Source organism: Humulus lupulus, chromosome 9, assembly GCF_963169125.1.
Source record: "Humulus lupulus chromosome 9, drHumLupu1.1, whole genome shotgun sequence".
Taxonomy (NCBI): Eukaryota; Viridiplantae; Streptophyta; class Magnoliopsida; order Rosales; family Cannabaceae; genus Humulus; species Humulus lupulus.
Window position 1 is genome coordinate 183,087,109 of NC_084801.1, and position 19,442 is coordinate 183,106,550.

Consider the following 19,442-nt stretch of genomic DNA (forward strand, 5'->3'; position numbering starts at 1 on the left):
ATAGTCTACTAATACTACATAAGCAAATAAGATCAAATCATTTGGAAAAAGTTTAGAAATCATGTTTTGTTTTTTCAGGAAGGTAATAATTGGTTTGGTGGCATTAAATATATGCATGAACACATACAAAATAGTTATCCAAAATCCAAAAAATTTTAAGCTTGTGTTGATATATGCTATTCAAGTTTTTCTATTAAAAATTTCTCTCTTTTTTAAATTTTGTTTTTGAAATTATCATTCTCATATTCCAAGTTTTATTGTTTCATTTATAAAGAGCCGTAGTGGTGAAGGGAGAGAGAGCAATGGTGGAATCGAAAAGAGATGGTGATGGAGGAGAAAGAGAGCGATTAGTGAAAGATAGTGATTTTTATTTATTTATTGTTTTAATTATGTTTTATTTTATTAATAAAAATAGTTTCTAGTTGCTTCATGTGTTTATAATCTAATAATTTTGTTTATAATAAACTAATTAGCATAAATTGTCTTATTTGGAAAAAGTTTGACTAAATTCCAACTCAATGGACAATTTTTAATCAGATTACAAAACACAATGTTTTTTTTGTTTTTGAGAATGTTATCAAATAGTCTAAACTTAAATTTCAATGAACGTAACAACAACGTTGGTAGTTTTTGAGAAAGTCTTAATCGGATATGTCATTAGTAACTCAAAGTGACCAAATCTGTTAGCAAATTAGTAACTATTTTAGTTACTATAAAAATGTAAGGTGAATTAGTAACAATATATACAGGGAGCGACTACAATGCATCAACTTTTTTAACAACATTAGTGCATGTATTTTATATTTTCGGCACCTGGATAGATATAATATCAAATTTTTGTATATGATAGTGTACATTATAGCTAACTAGAACATCCTACAAATTATGGTACTGAAACTAGGGTTCAAACTATCTGTTGCACGCGTGCTTGTTTTTTTGTGTACACATATAAAATTTGACAGTTTGAACCCTGTTATCAATTTTGTAAATTATTCAGAATTTTTTGAAAATTTGCGGGATATTCTAAATAACTACAATGTACACCGTCATATAATTTTTTTGGGGACTATATCTATCTAGGTGCTGATAATAGAAAAATGATGCAACGATGTTGTAAAAAAAATTGATGCATTGTAGTCGCTCCCTATATATACATACCACATTTTAAAAAGGGTTTATACATTTTTTGACCCTTTATTTTGTCACATTACCTGTTTGGATCATGTGTTTTGATAAATTACTTTTTGGACCCTATGTTTTGTAAAATGATCCCGATTTTGGTCAATATTTTCTCAACTAAAATCACAAATAATTTACCAAACTAACAATTCAGAATACAAATAAAATCATTCTGCTTAAAAACTGTGTTGTTATATTCAATTTTTTCTTCATCAAAATTAAGTTTATGATTCTATTTTCACCATTTTAGAAAACATAGCGTCCAAAAAATAATTTGACAAAATACAGGGTCCAAACAGGTAATAAGACAAAACACAGGGTCCAAAAAAGTATAAACCTTTTTAAAAAAAAACAATTCTTTTAGCAAATGCTTATCTATCTTAGTAACTTTCAGAGCAACTATAAATTACAATCTTTTGAGGGGGTAAATTTTTCAAAAGACTACTATGAGAAGACAAGCAAACAAGAACACATAATTGGAAGTAATAAGGTACCAAGCAATTTAGTGGCACTAAAGTTTCTTAAAAGCTTGTCTAGTTTTGTAAATGGATTTCAAAGAGGGCAACATAAAAAAAAAAGTGTATAGGTAGCCAAACAAAGTGGTACTACATTCGAGTGGTTTCAACTTTCAACCAAGTTCCTCTTTTTAGAAATTTTTGTCATTATCTTTTCTTAGAAGAAAGAAAAGTAGAAAAGAAGTTTTATGGCATCGAATCTAATCTATGCATGAACTGATCCAAAACAATAACAAAAATTGTTTTGTCATTTAGTTAATCAAGGCTTACAGGTTGTACTGGTAGAGTTGTTCAGTCTTTCAATAACTCTCTCCATTTCTCATATGAATAAAATCTAATGCCCATTAGTAATGGCTTAACGAGCTCTCTGAATACTAACAATAAACAACTTGCCAACGGTCATTTAACTCACTATATCTTTTTGTTTTCAATTAAAGTTAGTTATATGCATTGATGAATAATAAATGAGTCGTATACTAAGTAGTTCTATTTTTTTTTTCGAATTAATTATTAAGTAGAGTTGTAAGATCACAATCTCAAAAGATCCCAATACTATTTTCGATCGAGAATTGTTAAGGGTAACCTGTGATACCTAACACCACAAGGAATCTCACACACTTCATGTGGTGATGGACAATTTAAGATGTCAAATAACGATATTTTTTTTTTTATTCGACTTGAAGTAGCACTTCTTACATTTCTTGGGATCCTTTTCTGACGGGCTGCACCAAAGATACCATAGAGCACTAACTTGTAATAAGAAAGAAGAAAAGAAAAAGTTGCTTACAACCATAACCCCATTTGACATTCTTCTTAAAATTCCCACTGAAACTCAGTTGGATTCAAAATATGCAGCAAATAACATCAGATAAATACATCACACGCATTTTGTCGAACACTTGGTGTACAGCTTGTCAACTCATTATTTTCTTACTTCTAAGAGAGACCCATTTCTCTGCATCTCAACCACATTCACTCAGTAGCCCTAGCTTTATAATGGCTTCTTTTGTTTTTCTTCCTAAGTTGCAGAAATGAATGAATGCATTACATCAGATAATGATGTAAATGCTTAAAGAACTCAGTACTTGTTTGGTAAAGTCCCAGTCATGGAAATTGATGTTTTTATCAAAAGTACCTAGTGGAGGGCCCTCGAGGCATCACAAAAACCATTCTCACTTGTTGTCATGGTATACAGACTCTCATGAAGCCTCAATGTATTTTTTTTATTAACTACATAAATATATAGGGTGCGAATTCAACACATTCATTTTTTTTGCAATACCGATGCATATTTTTTCTATTTTCAGTACTTGGAAAGATATAATTTCAAATTTTCTTATATGATTGTGTACATTATAGCTATCTAGAACATCCTACAAATTTTCAAAAAATTCCGAATAAATTATGGTACCGAAAACATGGTCTAAAATGTGTGTTGCACGCGTGCTTGTTTTTTTGTATACGCATGTAAAATTTGACAGTTTGAACTCTGTTTTCGACTTCGTAAATTATTCAAAATTTCTTAAAAATTTGCAGGATATTCTAAATACCTAAAATATACACATTTATATAAAAAAAAAATTGAGATTATGTCTATCCAGGTGCCGAAAATAGAAAAATGATGCACCAGAGTTATAAAAAAAAAAAGAGGGATGCATTGTAGTCGTTCCCTAAATATATAAATATAGGGAATTCTATAGTTGGGGTGCTACTTAAGCCCATACTAGTATAGGTGTCTTTGTTTTCGGTACGTTGAAAAATTATAACCCAATTTTTTTATGTGACGGTGTAGTTATAGCATGCATACCACGAGTTATCGAAAAATTATGAATAGTTTATGGTACCGAAAACATAATTCAAATAGTCAATTGCATACAAATCTGTTTTTTTTTTTATCCGGATGAACTCTGTTTTCGACACTGTAAATTATTCATAAATTTCTTAAAAATTAGTAGTATACCTATTAATAACTACCAAATACACCGTCATATATAAAAGAAAATCGGTTACAATTTCTCAACACACTGAAAAACAAAAATGTTCCTACCGATAGATACAAAAATAGCGACCCTACTATAGAATTTTTCGACAATATTTGTGGTCCCTCCTTACCACCTCTCATAGCACTACAACTATTACTAATAGCTTTTAGTTAAATATGAATGAGAATTTGATTCACCTCTCACTTTCACTTTTCTTGAATTTTCTCTTCTTGTTGGGATCCTACCATAAATATCAACTTCAATGTGGGCATCCATTACTCTGACTTGTGCTAAAGGTTAAAGAAACCCTAATAGAAAATAGATATTCCTATATCTGTCTAATTTTAATGCAACGGCTATGGAATTTGGATCTTATTTTATTTTATAAATCTTAAATAAAAAAGTGATTTAAGTGAGCAAGGTACACTTCTAACCCAACTTTAGGTGCTTTGATTTCTCATATATTACATTATTTAATGTAAAAGTCATCAATAATTCAATTGGGTTTTTGAATATGTGCCATCTGTAGAGAATAATTTAGGGCATTGAATAATATATTATTGGTAATAATCGTTTCATTTACTTTATATCTTTAAATAGAAGAGAAAACACAGCACATTTGTGATTTTAATTTTAATTTTTTAAATGCTAAAAATATTGTCTAAACTCTAATAAAGGTATCTTTTTCTCACACTCAATAGGGCAGAAGTAGTGTAGTGTGTAGTACTAAGTACTATACTAAACAATTATTTTTCCAAATCATTATAGGATAATTAAAAGTAATATATCTTGATTACCACTAATAAAATAGAAAATGTATTTATAAAATAAATAAATAAATAAGCAAAGACTGAAAATAAGAGTACTCACACTAGCTATTTCCTTAAAAATTTGAAGAAAAATCACTAAATTTTCTTTCACTAAACTCTTTTAAACCAAAGCTTCATTATGGAGCTCATTTATATTTTTTATTTAATTTTTTTATATTTATAGCTCCTTTAAATTTTTATTTACTTTTTTTTTATTTATTAATTTTTTATTATTTTATATTGATAAACTGACATGTGATGTAATATAAAAATTTGATGTAAAATAAATAAAATAAAATTTTAGTGATATATTTTGAATAATAAAATAAATGAGGTGCTAGGATAATAGTTTAGTTTGTGGAAATTATTGTGGTCCGGTTATGAAGATTTTATATTCCCTATTGAGTAGATAAATTAATACTACTTTTTTGTTTGCCACATTAATAAATTAGTCAAGAATAATAGTTTAATAAATATAAATATATATATATATATAAGACTAAGTTATGATCTACTATTAAAAGTTGAATACATTAAAAAAAAAACATCATCCTTTGGACTTTGTAACAAGCTTAAAAAAGAAAAAGAGTTTTAATAATAAAAAGAAAGACATTGACAATATTTGTAATGACTTGAATTTAATTATTGATGGATGATATCACAAAACATTGATAATAATATGCCGTTATAATATTTTGTACTTAGTGTGACATTTTATAATTGGTTAGCGATATTTTATAATATTTATTAAATTTAAATATATAAAATTTAATATTGAATTGCACCAATAATAATACACCAACTCATTATCCAATTCTCTATTATTTAGTGGATCATGAATGGATTTGTTCATGCCTTAAAAAATAGGGAAGAGGGTAAAATGGTAAAATAGGTAGAGGGTTGGACTTGGATTTGAACATAAACCTATTTTTAGTCTGAGAAAAAAAAAAGTAATAATTTAATTAAAAGTAATTAATGAGATATTAGGAAGATTAAATGCACCGGCACCATAAAGAGCGGTATACGTAATTATCATGCGTAGTAATAGTATTATTATTTAGTAACCGTAGTCAGACTCAAGTGGTTCGAAAAGTCAATGAGAAAATTTTGAACTTTATTTTGACGATTTCTCTCGTTAGCTCCCACTTTCCCATGTTGTCCAAAATTCTAAACTCCTCCAATGAATTCTTGCCACCTGGACTTCCCATTTTCTCAAACCCCACTCTCTTTCTTGGAGCGTTTGATAATCATGACTTGTGAGGATATATGTGTGTCATCTTTGGTCTTTTTGTGGTAAAACTACAATTTATGAAAAATGTCTTGCCATTTATGGAAATAAGTTGAGGGCAAAAATAACTTGAAAGAATTTACCTAATTTTTTGTTTGGCGGCTAAAATGCATTCTGTTAAATTTTTCATTTGATAGTCGTAGATACTTGGTCGTTAGGTAACAAGTAATTGACTATGCAAGTGCTTTTGATTGGTCAAGGTAGATATTTTTATTTGAAAATTATTTAAAATCTAACAAAAATTAAAAATTCATTTTAAATATTAAAAAAAAAAAAAATCAAATGTACTTGAATTAAATTTAAACAAAATTTACAATACAAATTAAAATCAATAAATTTGTTAAAACCCATTTTGATTAATGTTCTTCTTATTCTTCTTCATGTTCTTAATATTCATTAAACTCCCCAACCAAGATGTTCATTGTGCCCGACATCATCTTCCCAATTCATTCATCTTTTTGGTGTTTTTAATTTTTTGTTCAACTAACCAACCAATCCAAACAAATTTCACAAATACAAACTCAAATTCAGCTTAAATTTCGCAAACTCAGCTCAAATTTCACAAACCATACTCAAATACAAAACACAAATCCAGAATCACAAACCCTCGACTCCTTTGTTTAATCACAGGTTAAGTCACCAAACTCAACAATACAATCTTTTAAAAAAAAAATTACATAAAACAAACACAGATTCAAGCGAACACAGAAAAATTGTAACATTTCAAACTCTGAGCAGAACTTTACTATGATGTTTAAATTTTTTTAAGCAATTATGATGTTTAATTGTTAATTTAACTTGTTAAATTATTTGGCGATAGGTGTAAACTGCCCACATCATACTATATTTTTGTGGTACAGTGTAATGCAATTTGAGGTCTATGTGGTGCAGGTATGATTTGGAAAACTGCTTAAACTGCATGCAATGCGGTCTAATAAATTGGAAAAAAAAAGCATTGCAAACTACTCTAACTATATTGTATATGTTATCCCCATTTCCTGCCTTGGGCCCGAAACCGCGATCCAGGCCCACTAGCCGAGCAATTGAGGTTGGGCCCAGCCCAAGCCCGTTTGGCAGGAAGTATGATTGACTTCGACAGCCCAAGTGTGGGCCCAGACTGGGAAGGTGTCCGGGAAGAATGATCTAGGACCTTCATCCGGGAGAGGTACACCTGTTTGGGGTTACAGTCGGGATGTATGCAAACGGTCCCGAAGCCTGGTAAACGATCCGGGCTTGCGGTAAATGAACAGGGACAGAGGTAAACGAACCCGGGTCGAGCCCTCAGGGTTGGCAGAATAAAGCATCCGTGAACCTGACTCCACCCCGCAAAGCGTGGGAGTTGTCCCCACGTTTCACCTACGGAAAAGGCCACATCGGGATTGTATGTCGCTGGTTCAGACCTGTGCTGCCACTACTCTGACTAATCTTGTCCCCTGAATCTGCCTCGTAACTCGAAACGCCCACACCAAAAGCCCAAATTTGTCAGGTGATAAATAGGCTTTGGGCTGCCCCAATGGGCTCTGGTTAATGTTTGTCTTTTATGTTTTTATCCTTTGTATTGGGCTTCCGATAGAGAAGCCAGTAATATTTATACCTTCATTGGGCCCGGGTCAGCCCGGCCCAAACCTAGTGCTCCTGTGAACCTATAAATACATGTGACAAAGCACTGGGAAAGGGATCTATTTTTGGCGTGTATACAGTTACTCTGCTAAAACAAAGAGAAAACCCCATTGTTATAGACTTTCCAAGCTCTAATACAACTGTCTCCTGGACTAAGGCTCATAAACGCCCCAACCACGTAAAATTATTGTTTACATCTCCTAAACCCCGTATCATTAATCTCCCTTAACTTTTATTAATATAGTTTTCGAAAATCTCGGTAAACATTTTAGTGCTTTCATTGAGAGCCTGAGAAAGCTAGTGTTGACATCAGACCTCTGTAACAATGGTGAATACAAGACACACCACTTTCGGCCCTATTAACCCTGAGCAGGGCAATGGAGAGCCGCTGCCCTCCCAACCTCTTCCTCAGAATCCACCTGAGGACGTTCCTCATCAGACGTCCTACCTTGACGAGTCACAAGACTATGAAGGTGGAACAGAGTACGAGGAGGAATATTACGAAGAAGAGGGGAATGAGGGGGAATACCACGACGAAGCTGCGGATCCCAAGATCCCAGGAGTGGACCCCAACCAGGAGGATTTGGAGGTGAATAGACTGAGGCAGCAAGTCGTGGACCAAGAGACCAGGATTACTGAGCAGGTAGAGGCATCTCGGCGGATGTAAGAGTCCCTCCAAGCCCTGCAGGCATTCATAGCCGCTTAGGGCCCGGCGACCAATCTCCTAGCTGGCCCGCCCCCAAGAGCGCAACAGCCCGCTCCGCAGGCCAGAACCGGAGCCCCCGAAGATGCGAGGCCAGCCCCTCCCTCGGAGCAGTTTCCTGAGCTAGGCCCAGGAAACCCGGATCGGGAGAAAATGAAGGTCGGGGGAAAGACCCAAGGGAAAAATACCCCCGTCCCAAGAGCCAGGATTCGTTCCCGGCCGCTCCCTAGGAAAGAGAAGGTGCGCCTCGTTCCAGGATGGGCCTACCCGTTCGATCCGTAAGGGACGCGGCCGCGGGATGCCAGGCCCCGGTATGCCCCAGGGCAAGCCGGACGGGAAAGGTCTTTGCACCCCAGTGCTTCGATGAACAAGAATCGCCGGGAGCGCCCGCATAACGATGAGCATCACGCCCTAGCTCTGGGGATGACACGTCCCAGGTAGACCTACGCGATGGGCTGAACGCTCGGAAAGAGCGGGCCCATAAGGAAAAGATCCTCCCCCAAGGTGGCGACCTTAGGAACAACATCAACGACAGGAGGAACGAAAGAATCCCCCTGGAGGATGGCGTGGCCAGGCAGCTCATGGAGCAACTGGCTGCTTTGAAAGAAGTCACGGACCGCTTGGTCCGCAAGCAGGAAGGAGCTTACACCAACCCCCGGGATCATCTGTCCTGGTACAACTGACTTATGACCGTGGCCCACGTTAGTGATGACGACAAGTGCCTCTGTTTTTCGATCACTCTAGGTGGTCCCGCCGAGGAGTGGTGGGAGAGACTTAAGCCAGGATCCATCCAATCCTGGTCAGGGCTGCAGCCAGGAAGCTTCAATGCCAGGTCCACAGATATGTCATGCTGGGGAGTTTCCATTTTCCTCCAAAGAGTTTATCATAAAGTTGGTTGACAATGATAGACAAGATGGGACCTCTAGGAGGGAACGTGAGTTTAAAGTCATGCGCACAAAAAAAATTAGTCACGCGTGCAACAACATTGAGTTTGCTCAATTGTTGCTCGATACTAGCTCGATGGGGTCTTCAAAATCAAGATTTTCATGAAAAAATCGACGTTGCTCGACGGTGGTTCAATGCAATTCTTGTAAAAGATATAGTTTTTCACTTGGGTGTCCGTTTTTTGTGATTTTTTTTTATTTTGGGTATTTTGTTGAGATCTATACGTTTTAGATGTTCAAATATACATTTTCAAATTTTAGACCTTGAAAACATACAAAAACATATATTGAACATGAGGTATGTTTTGCATTTGTCATTTTTTTTTCAAGATTTACATCACCCAAATGTGTATATACACATCTCAAACGTGTAGATCTTGAAAACATACCCAAAATAAAAAAAAATCACCCCAAACGGACACCAGAGTGAAAAATTATGTATCTTGCAAGAATTGCATCGAATACTATCGAACCACCATCGAGCAACATCGATTTTTTCATGAAAATCTTGATTTTGAAGGCGCCATCGAGCACCATCGAACCATGTTGATTTTCTGCAGATTTCAAAGTTTCATATTTGAAAAAAATCGCAAAAAAAACCCAAAAATTATGCCAAGATTTGTTCGAAATGCAGTATTTTAGTGTCCTAAGTAAAGAATACTTGCTATTACATTGAATTCTCTTATATTTTACCTTACCCATGGATTTTTTTTTCTAGAGAGAGAGTTGAGAGGAATGGGTTGAGGGAGAGAGAGGGAAGAGAGAAGAGGAAGTGAATGAGAAAAATTATGGGAGGTGTATTTTGGGTATTATCAAAAGATTTGACATTTTTTTGAAATGACTAGAAAGCCTATCATTTTTTTGATTTAGGACACCTCATTAAGCATAAAAACTCAAATTTCCCATAAAATAACAATTAAAGCATATAAGACACATAAAAGACTTGTGTTGTAGATGAAGATTCTACTTACCTCGCGTCGTGATAAAAACACAAACTATTAATTTACATAAAATTTACGTGATATTATTTTAATTTATAATTGTTATTATTCTCTTTTTCATATTTATTTATTTTATGTTCAAGCGTATATTCATACTGTAATTGTCTATGGTAAGATCTTTATCTAATAGTCGTGGTCATGATCATACGGAAATGTCAAAGTCATAATACCAGACCATGATAATAGGGAACAAGTTCATATAATAAAAATCCATATAATAGTCAACATAAGTGTATAAAAAGTCTATAATAGTCCAAAGTGTGACCGTAGCCTATATAAATTTTAGTATTATAATGACACATTAAAAATAGTTTATATTTTAATTTTTGGCATTGTAACGACATAGTAAAATAATCTATATATAAATTTTAGCAATATATTAACATAGTAAAATAATCCAGATATAAATTTTGGCATTATAACGACATAATAAAATAATATATATATATAAAATTTAGTATTATAACAGCATATTAAAATAATCTATATATAAATTATAATATCATAGTAAAATAATCTATATATAAATTTTAGCATTATAATGACATATTAAAATAATATATATATAAATTTTGGCATTATAACGGCATAGTAAAATAATCTATATATAAATAATAGCTAAAAACTGAATAGAAAAGTTCAGGAATGAGCTTACCTAAAAAGTCTTTGTAGGCTGGCGCTACATACAGAACTTCGCCTAGATTATAGAGATCTAGAATTTTAAAAGAGTATTAAGAAGATTTTTATGCAAAGTGAGAGAAAGAGCCTATTTATAAGAAATCATTGGTTATTATGCTGCATAGTAAAATAATAAAGTATCTAAAATATCAAGCATAGTAATTTGTTGAAGTCATCACTACACAAGCACTACATCATCATGTGAGAACCATGGGATGGACCCCGCTATGGGACCCTTGCGGACCCCGCCGTGGGACCTAATATGAAATAGTGCAATGAATAGTACCTGGTGAATAGTAACAAAAAAATGAAAACTTCCCAATCTTCTAATATTACTTAGTTCAAAATTTTTTATTCACAAACTTTTCTAACATTTATAAATCAATTATTCTCATTTGTTAGTTACTTCAACAACTAAGAATTGTTAAAATCCCCGCAATAGAAAAATTGTTTACAACAGCTATATCCCCAACGGTCATAAAACTGTTTCCAACGGTCGGATCACTATTCACCAACAGTCATAACGACTAGTTTTTATCCTATAAATACTTGTTCCTTCAACCATTTACTTGCAACAACTTCTTCATCTCTTACCCTTCTAGATAAATTCACTCTATAATCATGAATTTCTTTATATTGCTCATAACTTTAATGATTGTTTGCTTGTACTTTGCATCATTCTATGTGCATTATACTAATGAAGTCCCCATGGATATTATAGTTGCGTTTTCATTAGTTATTTTTTCACTTTACTTAATAGCTCTAGCCTTCGATTAACATTGTATTGTACTCAAAAGTATGAATAAAAAAAATATATTCTCTTATATTTTATTACTGTCATAATACATTGTGAAAATGAGTGGAACTTACAGATGCACTCTTAAGCGACACTGTAACAACCATTGTAACGCAGAGGACATTTGGCCCCATTTGGCTAAGCATCTATAAGCTCTTTTTTAGCTTATAGAATTAAAAAAAATAATTTGGAGGTGTTTGAGTAAAAAATAAAAAGTTATTTTTTAATTTAGAAGTCCTTTTGGAAAAAGCTTGGAGACCCTAGCTTCTCCCAAAATAACTTTTAAGAAGTTGTTTTCTAAATTAAAATAATTTTTATGATTCCTAATTTACTCATAAAAGATAATTTTTTTTATTAACATCCAAGCACTTTGAAAAGTTTTTTTCATTAAAAAAATATATTTATGCAATAGTTATTCAAATACAAAAAAATAAGCTACAACTTATACTTATCTTGTACTTTTAATTATAAGCAAAAGTAAAAACTTAGCCAAACAATGCATTTATCTCGTGTGGTTGATAAGTGCCTACATACCTTGCAATAGCAACAACAACATGACCTATTGAGTCATTTAACACACTAATTCCCATCTACATTAAGTTTGTAGCATCCCTGTGGTGGTGGAGACCAATTAGTCCGAACAATAATTAAAAATTAGTTGACTATTTTTAATTACTTTTTTCTTAATATTTTTTAACTTACATTATTTTACTAGAGGTGTGCAAAAATCGTCCAATTCAATTAGAATCGACCGATCCAATTATAATCGATCACTGAAAATTAGATATCCAATTATGATTGGTTCAGATCAAATCGAATTTTGAAGATCCAAATTGGATCGGATCGGTTGTTGGATGAAATATGCAAAAATCTAATAAAACCGAACCGATCAAATTGTATATATATATTTTTAAAATATATTTATTTATTTAGGATTATGCTTATAATTTATGTTGTATTTGTATGGAGTTGTATATTTTTGAACAAACCATTCTTTCTATTTATAATACTACGAATTATTTGTACAAATTAAGCTAAATAAATGCTAAAAAATATTGTATAGATCAAATACATAAACAAGGAGACACATCCAATGAATAAAACCCATCCAATCCAATAGATAATTGGATCAGATCAAATCGTTTGAGACATATTAATTTGATTGGATCAGTTATAAAAATTCTACATCTAATAGATAATTGGATCTGATATATTAGATATTCAAATTTTAGATGTGATCCAATGAACACTCTTATTTTTTTACACCAAATTTTAAAATATATTTTTGCTCATTCTAGTAGCATGGTATCGGTTGTTAGTTTTATAAATTAAATGGAAAAAAGATATATATTGATCTTTTTGTGGAGAAAAATAGATCCCAACTTTTAATAATACTTTGTTCTTGAGACTCTATTTGCCTAAAATTTTACTTTTTCCTTATAACTAAAACCATAAAATAAGTAAAATGAGTGACTTATCTTTTTTGTTTGTATAACTATCCTTTACGAGTATAATTGTAATTATGAAAGTTATTCAAATTTAGAAAATATATTCTCAAAAGGACTAAAAGCAGATTTTTTATTTTTTTACCCAAATACTTCCAAAATCACTTTTTAATTATAGAAGCTAAAAAATAACTCAAATAAGCTTAGCCAAACAGTGTCAAAAAATCAAGACATAATTAGAAAATGTATAAGATAATTTTTTTTTTTTAATAGGCATGAAAAATTGTATTTCTACAATTCCATGCTAATAATTGGGTAGGTAAAACAAAAACATTTTTTTTTTACAAAAAAATTAAAACATTTTCAAAAAAATATATTTCTTACCTTCTTTTAAAAGAAACAAAAAAGACCATAAATAAAAAGTGATGGAGCGTAATACACACGCGCGCAGCAAGAGGGCGTGGAGAATTTAAATATAAAAAAGTCCCCACCAAAACATTTCTTACCAAACCAAAAGAAAGTAACAGAGTCTCTCTCTCTAAGCTCATCTAATCTCATCAAAGGTCTCTCCTTCCTCCATTTCTCTCTCTCGTCTTCTTCTTCTTCGACTTTCTCTCTCTCCTGTACCAGAGAGAAACACAAGGCAAGATTCGAAACAAGAGAAAACCCATATCACCCATCAATGGAAATCTCACCCAGACATCAATTAAACCCAAACTCATCTTATCCTCCTCTTCCTTCACCAAATAGCCATAGCACTACCAGTACCACTAGTTCAAGCAACAGCAATGGCGTCCAAGCTTCGCCCTCAGCCACAACCACTGCAGCGCCGCCTCTCGCGCCCCATACTCCAAAACCCATCACCAGATCCGAATCAACTAACCCGTACCCGACCACGTTCGTCCAAGCTGACACCTCCTCCTTCAAGCAAGTGGTCCAAATGCTGACCGGGTCAACCGAAACCGCCAAGCAAGCCTCTTCGTCTTCGGGTAAACCCTCATCTGACCCGTCCTCGAGAACCCATATACCTCCTGTGAAATCCACGCCCAAGAAGCAGCAACAATCCGGGTTTAAGCTCTACGAGCGGAGAAACTCACTCAAAAACCTCAAAATCAATCCTCTGATCCCAATTTACGGTTCCAACAACTCTGGATTCTCTCCTCGAAAGCCCGAGATTCTCTCCCCGAGCATTCTGGATTTTCCATCTCTTGTTCTCAGTCCGGTCACTCCCCTTATACCCGACCCGTTTGATCGTTCTGGGTTGGCTAGTTTCGCCTGTTCCAGCAATGGGAACGCGAGTTTGGACGCCCAAGCCGAGGAGAAAGCCATTAAAGAGAAAGGGTTTTACTTGCATCGCTCGCCGGCGACTACTCCGAGAGACCCAGAGCCGAGGCTCTTGCCTTTGTTCCCAACAACATCGCCTAGAGCTCCAGGTTCTTCTTTGTCTTCTTGAAATAACAAATTTTAGTATGTTTTTAATTTTTATTTTTGGTGTAATTCTATATGCTATTGTTGGCATTGATCATCATGATCATGATGAAGAGAGAAGGAAGATAATATATTTGAAAAAAAAGTATTGCGATATTTGCAGAGAATGAGATATCAATCACTTGCTTTAAATGTAAAAATTTGATGTATGTTTCTTCTTTGTTATTATTATTGTTATTATTTTGTGACTTCTCATGCTTGGTTGCTAAGAAAAATTGATCAGAAATGAAAAAAAGGAAAGGGAAAAAGCAACTTTGAATTTGACATACACTATCTTGAATTCCTCTGTTTATGATCATATTATGCCTTGGTGGAAAAGTCTCTCAATGCTTTGAAACTAGTGGTGGTGTATCTAATAATCTAATAGGCCTATCTCGGTTTGGTTTAACTCTTCAACTTTGGCTATTTCTTTTTCTTTTTTCTTATCTTTGATCAGTCAACAATTGAAATCCTTAGCATTAGGGTGCTGAAGTCTTCAAAAGCAAAAATCTTAAGTTGTCAGCAAAAAGTTGCATGTGAGAATTATTAGTATTATTGGCTTGAGGGAATCATCTTGCTCCATCCATGTTGTCTCTCCACTCTTTAGTAGTGACTCCATTTTCAGATCAATTGAATTGCTTTTTAGGCATTGATTAATTAAACATGTAGGAAGAAGTGTAGATGAATTGCGTGAGAAAAAAGAGAAAGGTATTGTTTGCATCAATGGCAAAAGTAGCTTTGCTATGCTGTCATGGAAAGAGTAGAAGAATGGGCAAGGAATCTTGACCCTTTTGTTGTCTTTCCAAGTGAGGAGAAAATTGCCAAAGGTTGGCAGGCAGGTACTCTGTGTGTGCTTACGTTGTAAGGACTGTTTCCTTATCTGTTCTATTTATTAATTTTTTTTAATAGGGCACTAGAGACTCTTCAAATTTAGGTCTCTTTTACATGGTAGATGAGATCTACAATAAAGTTTGTGACCGGAGAAGAAAGTCACCACTTGATATGTTGATTTATGGGTCCCCCAAGAAATTGCCCTTTGATATAGTTAAGCTAGGCTCAGAGCACATGATTTTTTCTAAGTTGATGTTGTTGATGTTGTCATAGTTGTCCATTTCTTTGGTGGGTTCTGTTTGTGGGAGGTCAAAGTGGGCTTTAAAGAAGGCAATAAATTCAATGGTATTGATTACCAAAGATTAGTACAATTTCAGCCACAGGGTAGTCTTTTTTATTTAATAATTTTGTTGGGACCCAATAAATATAGGGAACCCACTTCGATGTGGCCATGGTCCTTAGAATACAAAACTTTGAATTGCTGTAAAAGCAATCATGCAAAGGTAGCCCTTCTTTCTTTGAATCTAACATTGTTTTGAGTCTGCTTTTTGACCCCAAAAAGACCAAAACTGTAGTGAATGGAGACACATGAGAAAGTGAAAGTTGTGTGGGGAAAGTGGGACTTGTGATGATGAAAGGAATGGAAAAAAGAAAGAAAGAAAGAAAGAAAGAAAGAGAGGGCCAGTGATTGATGAAAATTGAGAAAGCTTTGTAGAATATGTAGGCGGTTTGTGGCTTCTTGTGTTTTGTTTGTTTCTCTCTTTGTATGTCACAACAATGGCCAATGGGGTTTCTTCTTGTGGACTTTGCACCTCTTGTGTTGGTGGGTCATACAATGAGAATTTGGGATTTTCAAGTTGCATGTGCTCTAAGTCGGCTTGTTTCTCTTTATCCTGGTTTTCTAGTAAATCTGTTCTGAAAAGGAAAAAGAAAAAAGGAAATTTTTTTAATAGGCTCGGAAAAAATATAAAGGGAAATAAAATAAAATAAGGGTATAATCCAAAACACTAAAATATTGTCTTATTTCCTTTGCCTAGAAGCCCCCATGTCAAGACCAATGCTACTAAGTGTTTTTTATTTGGGGTTTAACCAAAAATTAGAATAGGTCCCAGCCCAGCAGGAAAAGGATAGGCCAATGGTTTATTCAACTTGTTCTAAGTCAGTGCTCTTTTTTCTTTTTTTAAAAGAAAATTTTCAATGCTATGTGTTTGATTTATGTATTTGGCCTTGCCTAAATAAGTGCTCTATTCTATTCCTCTCATGCTTGAAATTCCATTAGTTTGTGCAATTGTTTCAATGTTAGTGTCACCCTCATGATCTCAATCCGGATGTTTTTCTCTCTCAATATTATCCTCTTAGCTCATCTCACTCAATTCTCATCTTCTTCACTTTTGGACCCTAATGGGGTCCACTAAGGTGTGGCCAACTTTCATTATTTCATGTGAAAAGTCTTGGGCACTGCCCAAGGGCAATCTCACAACATAATTTGTGTTTCACTTTCACTTTCACCTCACTTTTCTCTCTCTCCCTCTCTCTCTCTTTTAAAGGATTATTATAAAAGGAATCCATATAATATCAACTAGAATAAGATAAAAAATGGTGGTGGGCAATGGTTGATAGGAAAAAAATCCAGACAAGTGCCCTCATGTTATGATTGATGTGCAAAGAAAGAAATTCACATAAAATGCCATAGTTGAAAGGTACTTCTCCCATTCATTGACAGACAATGCGCCCAAAATTGGTGCCACGCGTTGATCCCCACTCACCTAAAAGTATTCACACTTCATCACTATTGGCATGACCTTTTCTACTACCTATCACCACCATTGCACTATTAGAAAAATTATTATCGTTGCTTTTAAGCCAAACCTAATCATATGTGTTGAAACCAAGAAATGCAAAAATCCCACAAACTACCAAGACTATTGGGAAGATTATTGAAAATATTAAGTTAGTTTGATTGGTTTCATTTCATATTACGAATCAAAAAGCACTGAAATGGTATCTTGTATACTCTTCTAACCAAACGTTATTATTCAGCTATAGTTAGCAAGTGTACCTTTATTAAGTTCCAAAAAAGTTTGAAACCGAAATATTGATTGCTGGTCTTTTACCCTTTTCAACCACCCAAAATGGATAACTCATAATTGTGACATCTCACGTTTGGATATAGATAGGGTTTGGTCCCAATTCACAAGATTGGGGATTGTTCTACTTTCATGATATTCGTAATCGATAATGGGCGAGAGTAATTGGTGAAAATAGATCATATTTACGCTACGAAATGGTCTGAAATCCACACATTTTCGATCTGGGTGTCTGGTATTTCGAGAGGGTGTTAGGGGTATAATTTTTTTTTTATCAATTATTAAATTGATTACAATCATTGAATAAAAATTTAACTACGGAATATACAAACTCTTGTCTATAAATATATATCAAATTGTCATCATACCTTAAACTAGATTGCATATTTGCCCATCATATTACCTGATCTTGACATGAAATCGTAGTTGTGATGCCAAAATCTGAGCAAAACAAACGCCCATTTGATAAAAAGTTTGGATAGGTGACTTTTAACATAGATATAGTTATAGATATAAATATATTTATAGGGAGCGACTACGCATCCACGTTTTTTATAATACCGGTACAATCAATTTGTGTTTCTACTCCTCGATAATTTTGTACATTGTAATCATTTAAGATACCTTGCAAAATTTCAATAAATTATGAATAATTTACAGTGCCGGAAACAAAATTCAAACAATTGACTTTTACACCCGTATACAAAAAAATAAGCACACGTGCAACATAGTGCTTGAATCATATTTTTGGTACCATAATTTATTCAGAATATCTTGAAGATTTATAAGATGTTCTAAATAGCTACAATATACAATGTCATATAAATTTTTTTTTGAGATTATATCTATCAAAGTGCCGAAAATACAAAAAGAATATTGTAAAAAAAATGGATGCACTTGTAACCACTCCCTATATATAAATTGTAATAAACTCTACTTAAATAACCGTTTTATATTATTGAAAAATTAAAATAATGATTGGATGTTTTCATGTTATTATATATTATCCTAGAAAGTTTTTCCAATCTTGTTGTCCTTGGTAATAAGTTATCAAGTGGTATACTCCTAGTCCTAGAAGTGACTCTTTTTCTTTTCCAACTTAATGTGTATTTTGGTTTAGGACCTAATCTTGCGTCTTGTTAGAGTAACTAACTACAATTCATGTCAAACCAACCTTGAAGAAGACGTCATAGTCAGTTATGGCCCCATATATTAAAATTCAAAATCTCTTTCTCTTTCTCTTTCTCTCTTGTTTGGTTAGGAATATAAGCAAGTACACTTTCCATGTTCATATAGTCTACCACTACTGCTAGCTAATAATCTACTAATAATACAGATAATCACTTTTAAATTAGCACCAAAACAAACAATTAATCATTGTTAATTAGGGCAACCTCATAAGAGCTAGGGTTTCTGTTGTGATATTATTCTATATTATCTTATTAGTCAAACGAAAGAGACTAATTTAATTTAATTTCATTTATTAGCTATTTATATGTGCAATATAGTCAAATTATGAGGGCGCCTTTTTCATCGAACCATTTGTCATTATTTTTTTTTTGGAAATTTCCTGAGCTGTTTTCTCAGCTTATTAATAAATATCTTAAGTGTTTGACCAGCTGATCCATCTAACTCAAATAATTAAGATATATATTGGGGACAATTCTTATGCGGTGTTCTAAATATACTCGATTCGTGAATAGTTTTTTGTGTGATTTTTTTTTATGATTGTGTATATTGTAGCTATTTAGAGTATTCTGCAAATTTTTAGAAAATTTCAAATAGTTTATGATACCGAAAACTAAGTTAAAACATGTTGTTGCACGCGCGATTAATTTCTTTTTTGCGCTTGGAAAACAACATGTTTTAACCTAGTTTTCGGTACTGTAAATTATTTGAAATTTTCTGAAAATTTGCAGGATGTTTTAAATAACTACAATATACACAATCATAAAAAAAAATCGTGTCAAAAAATATTCACGAGTCAAGAACACTAAAAACACCACCGATAGAACTTAAAGTGAACTCCCTGTACAAAAATTTTCCTCTATAAATTTGAACACTTGCAATGAAACCTTCAAAGTGGACCCTTCTTGA

At 33.3% G+C, this 19,442-nt stretch overlaps 1 protein-coding gene across 1 annotated transcript; it reads left to right on the plus strand.

The window, feature by feature from the left end:
- Positions 1-13,472: 13,472 nt before the first annotated feature.
- On the plus strand, positions 13,473-14,636 carry LOC133801510 (VQ motif-containing protein 4). The gene has a single exon (XM_062239735.1). It carries the CDS (start codon positions 13,643-13,645, stop codon positions 14,411-14,413), a length of 771 nt encoding a protein of 256 aa, XP_062095719.1. The 5' UTR covers positions 13,473-13,642; the 3' UTR covers positions 14,414-14,636.
- Positions 14,637-19,442: the final 4,806 nt, after the last annotated feature.

Bases quoted from the DNA above. Each gene is read 5' to 3' on its own strand.
- LOC133801510 (XM_062239735.1), top strand. From the start codon at position 13,643: ATGGAAATCTCACCCAGACATCAATTAAACCCAAACTCATCTTATCCT.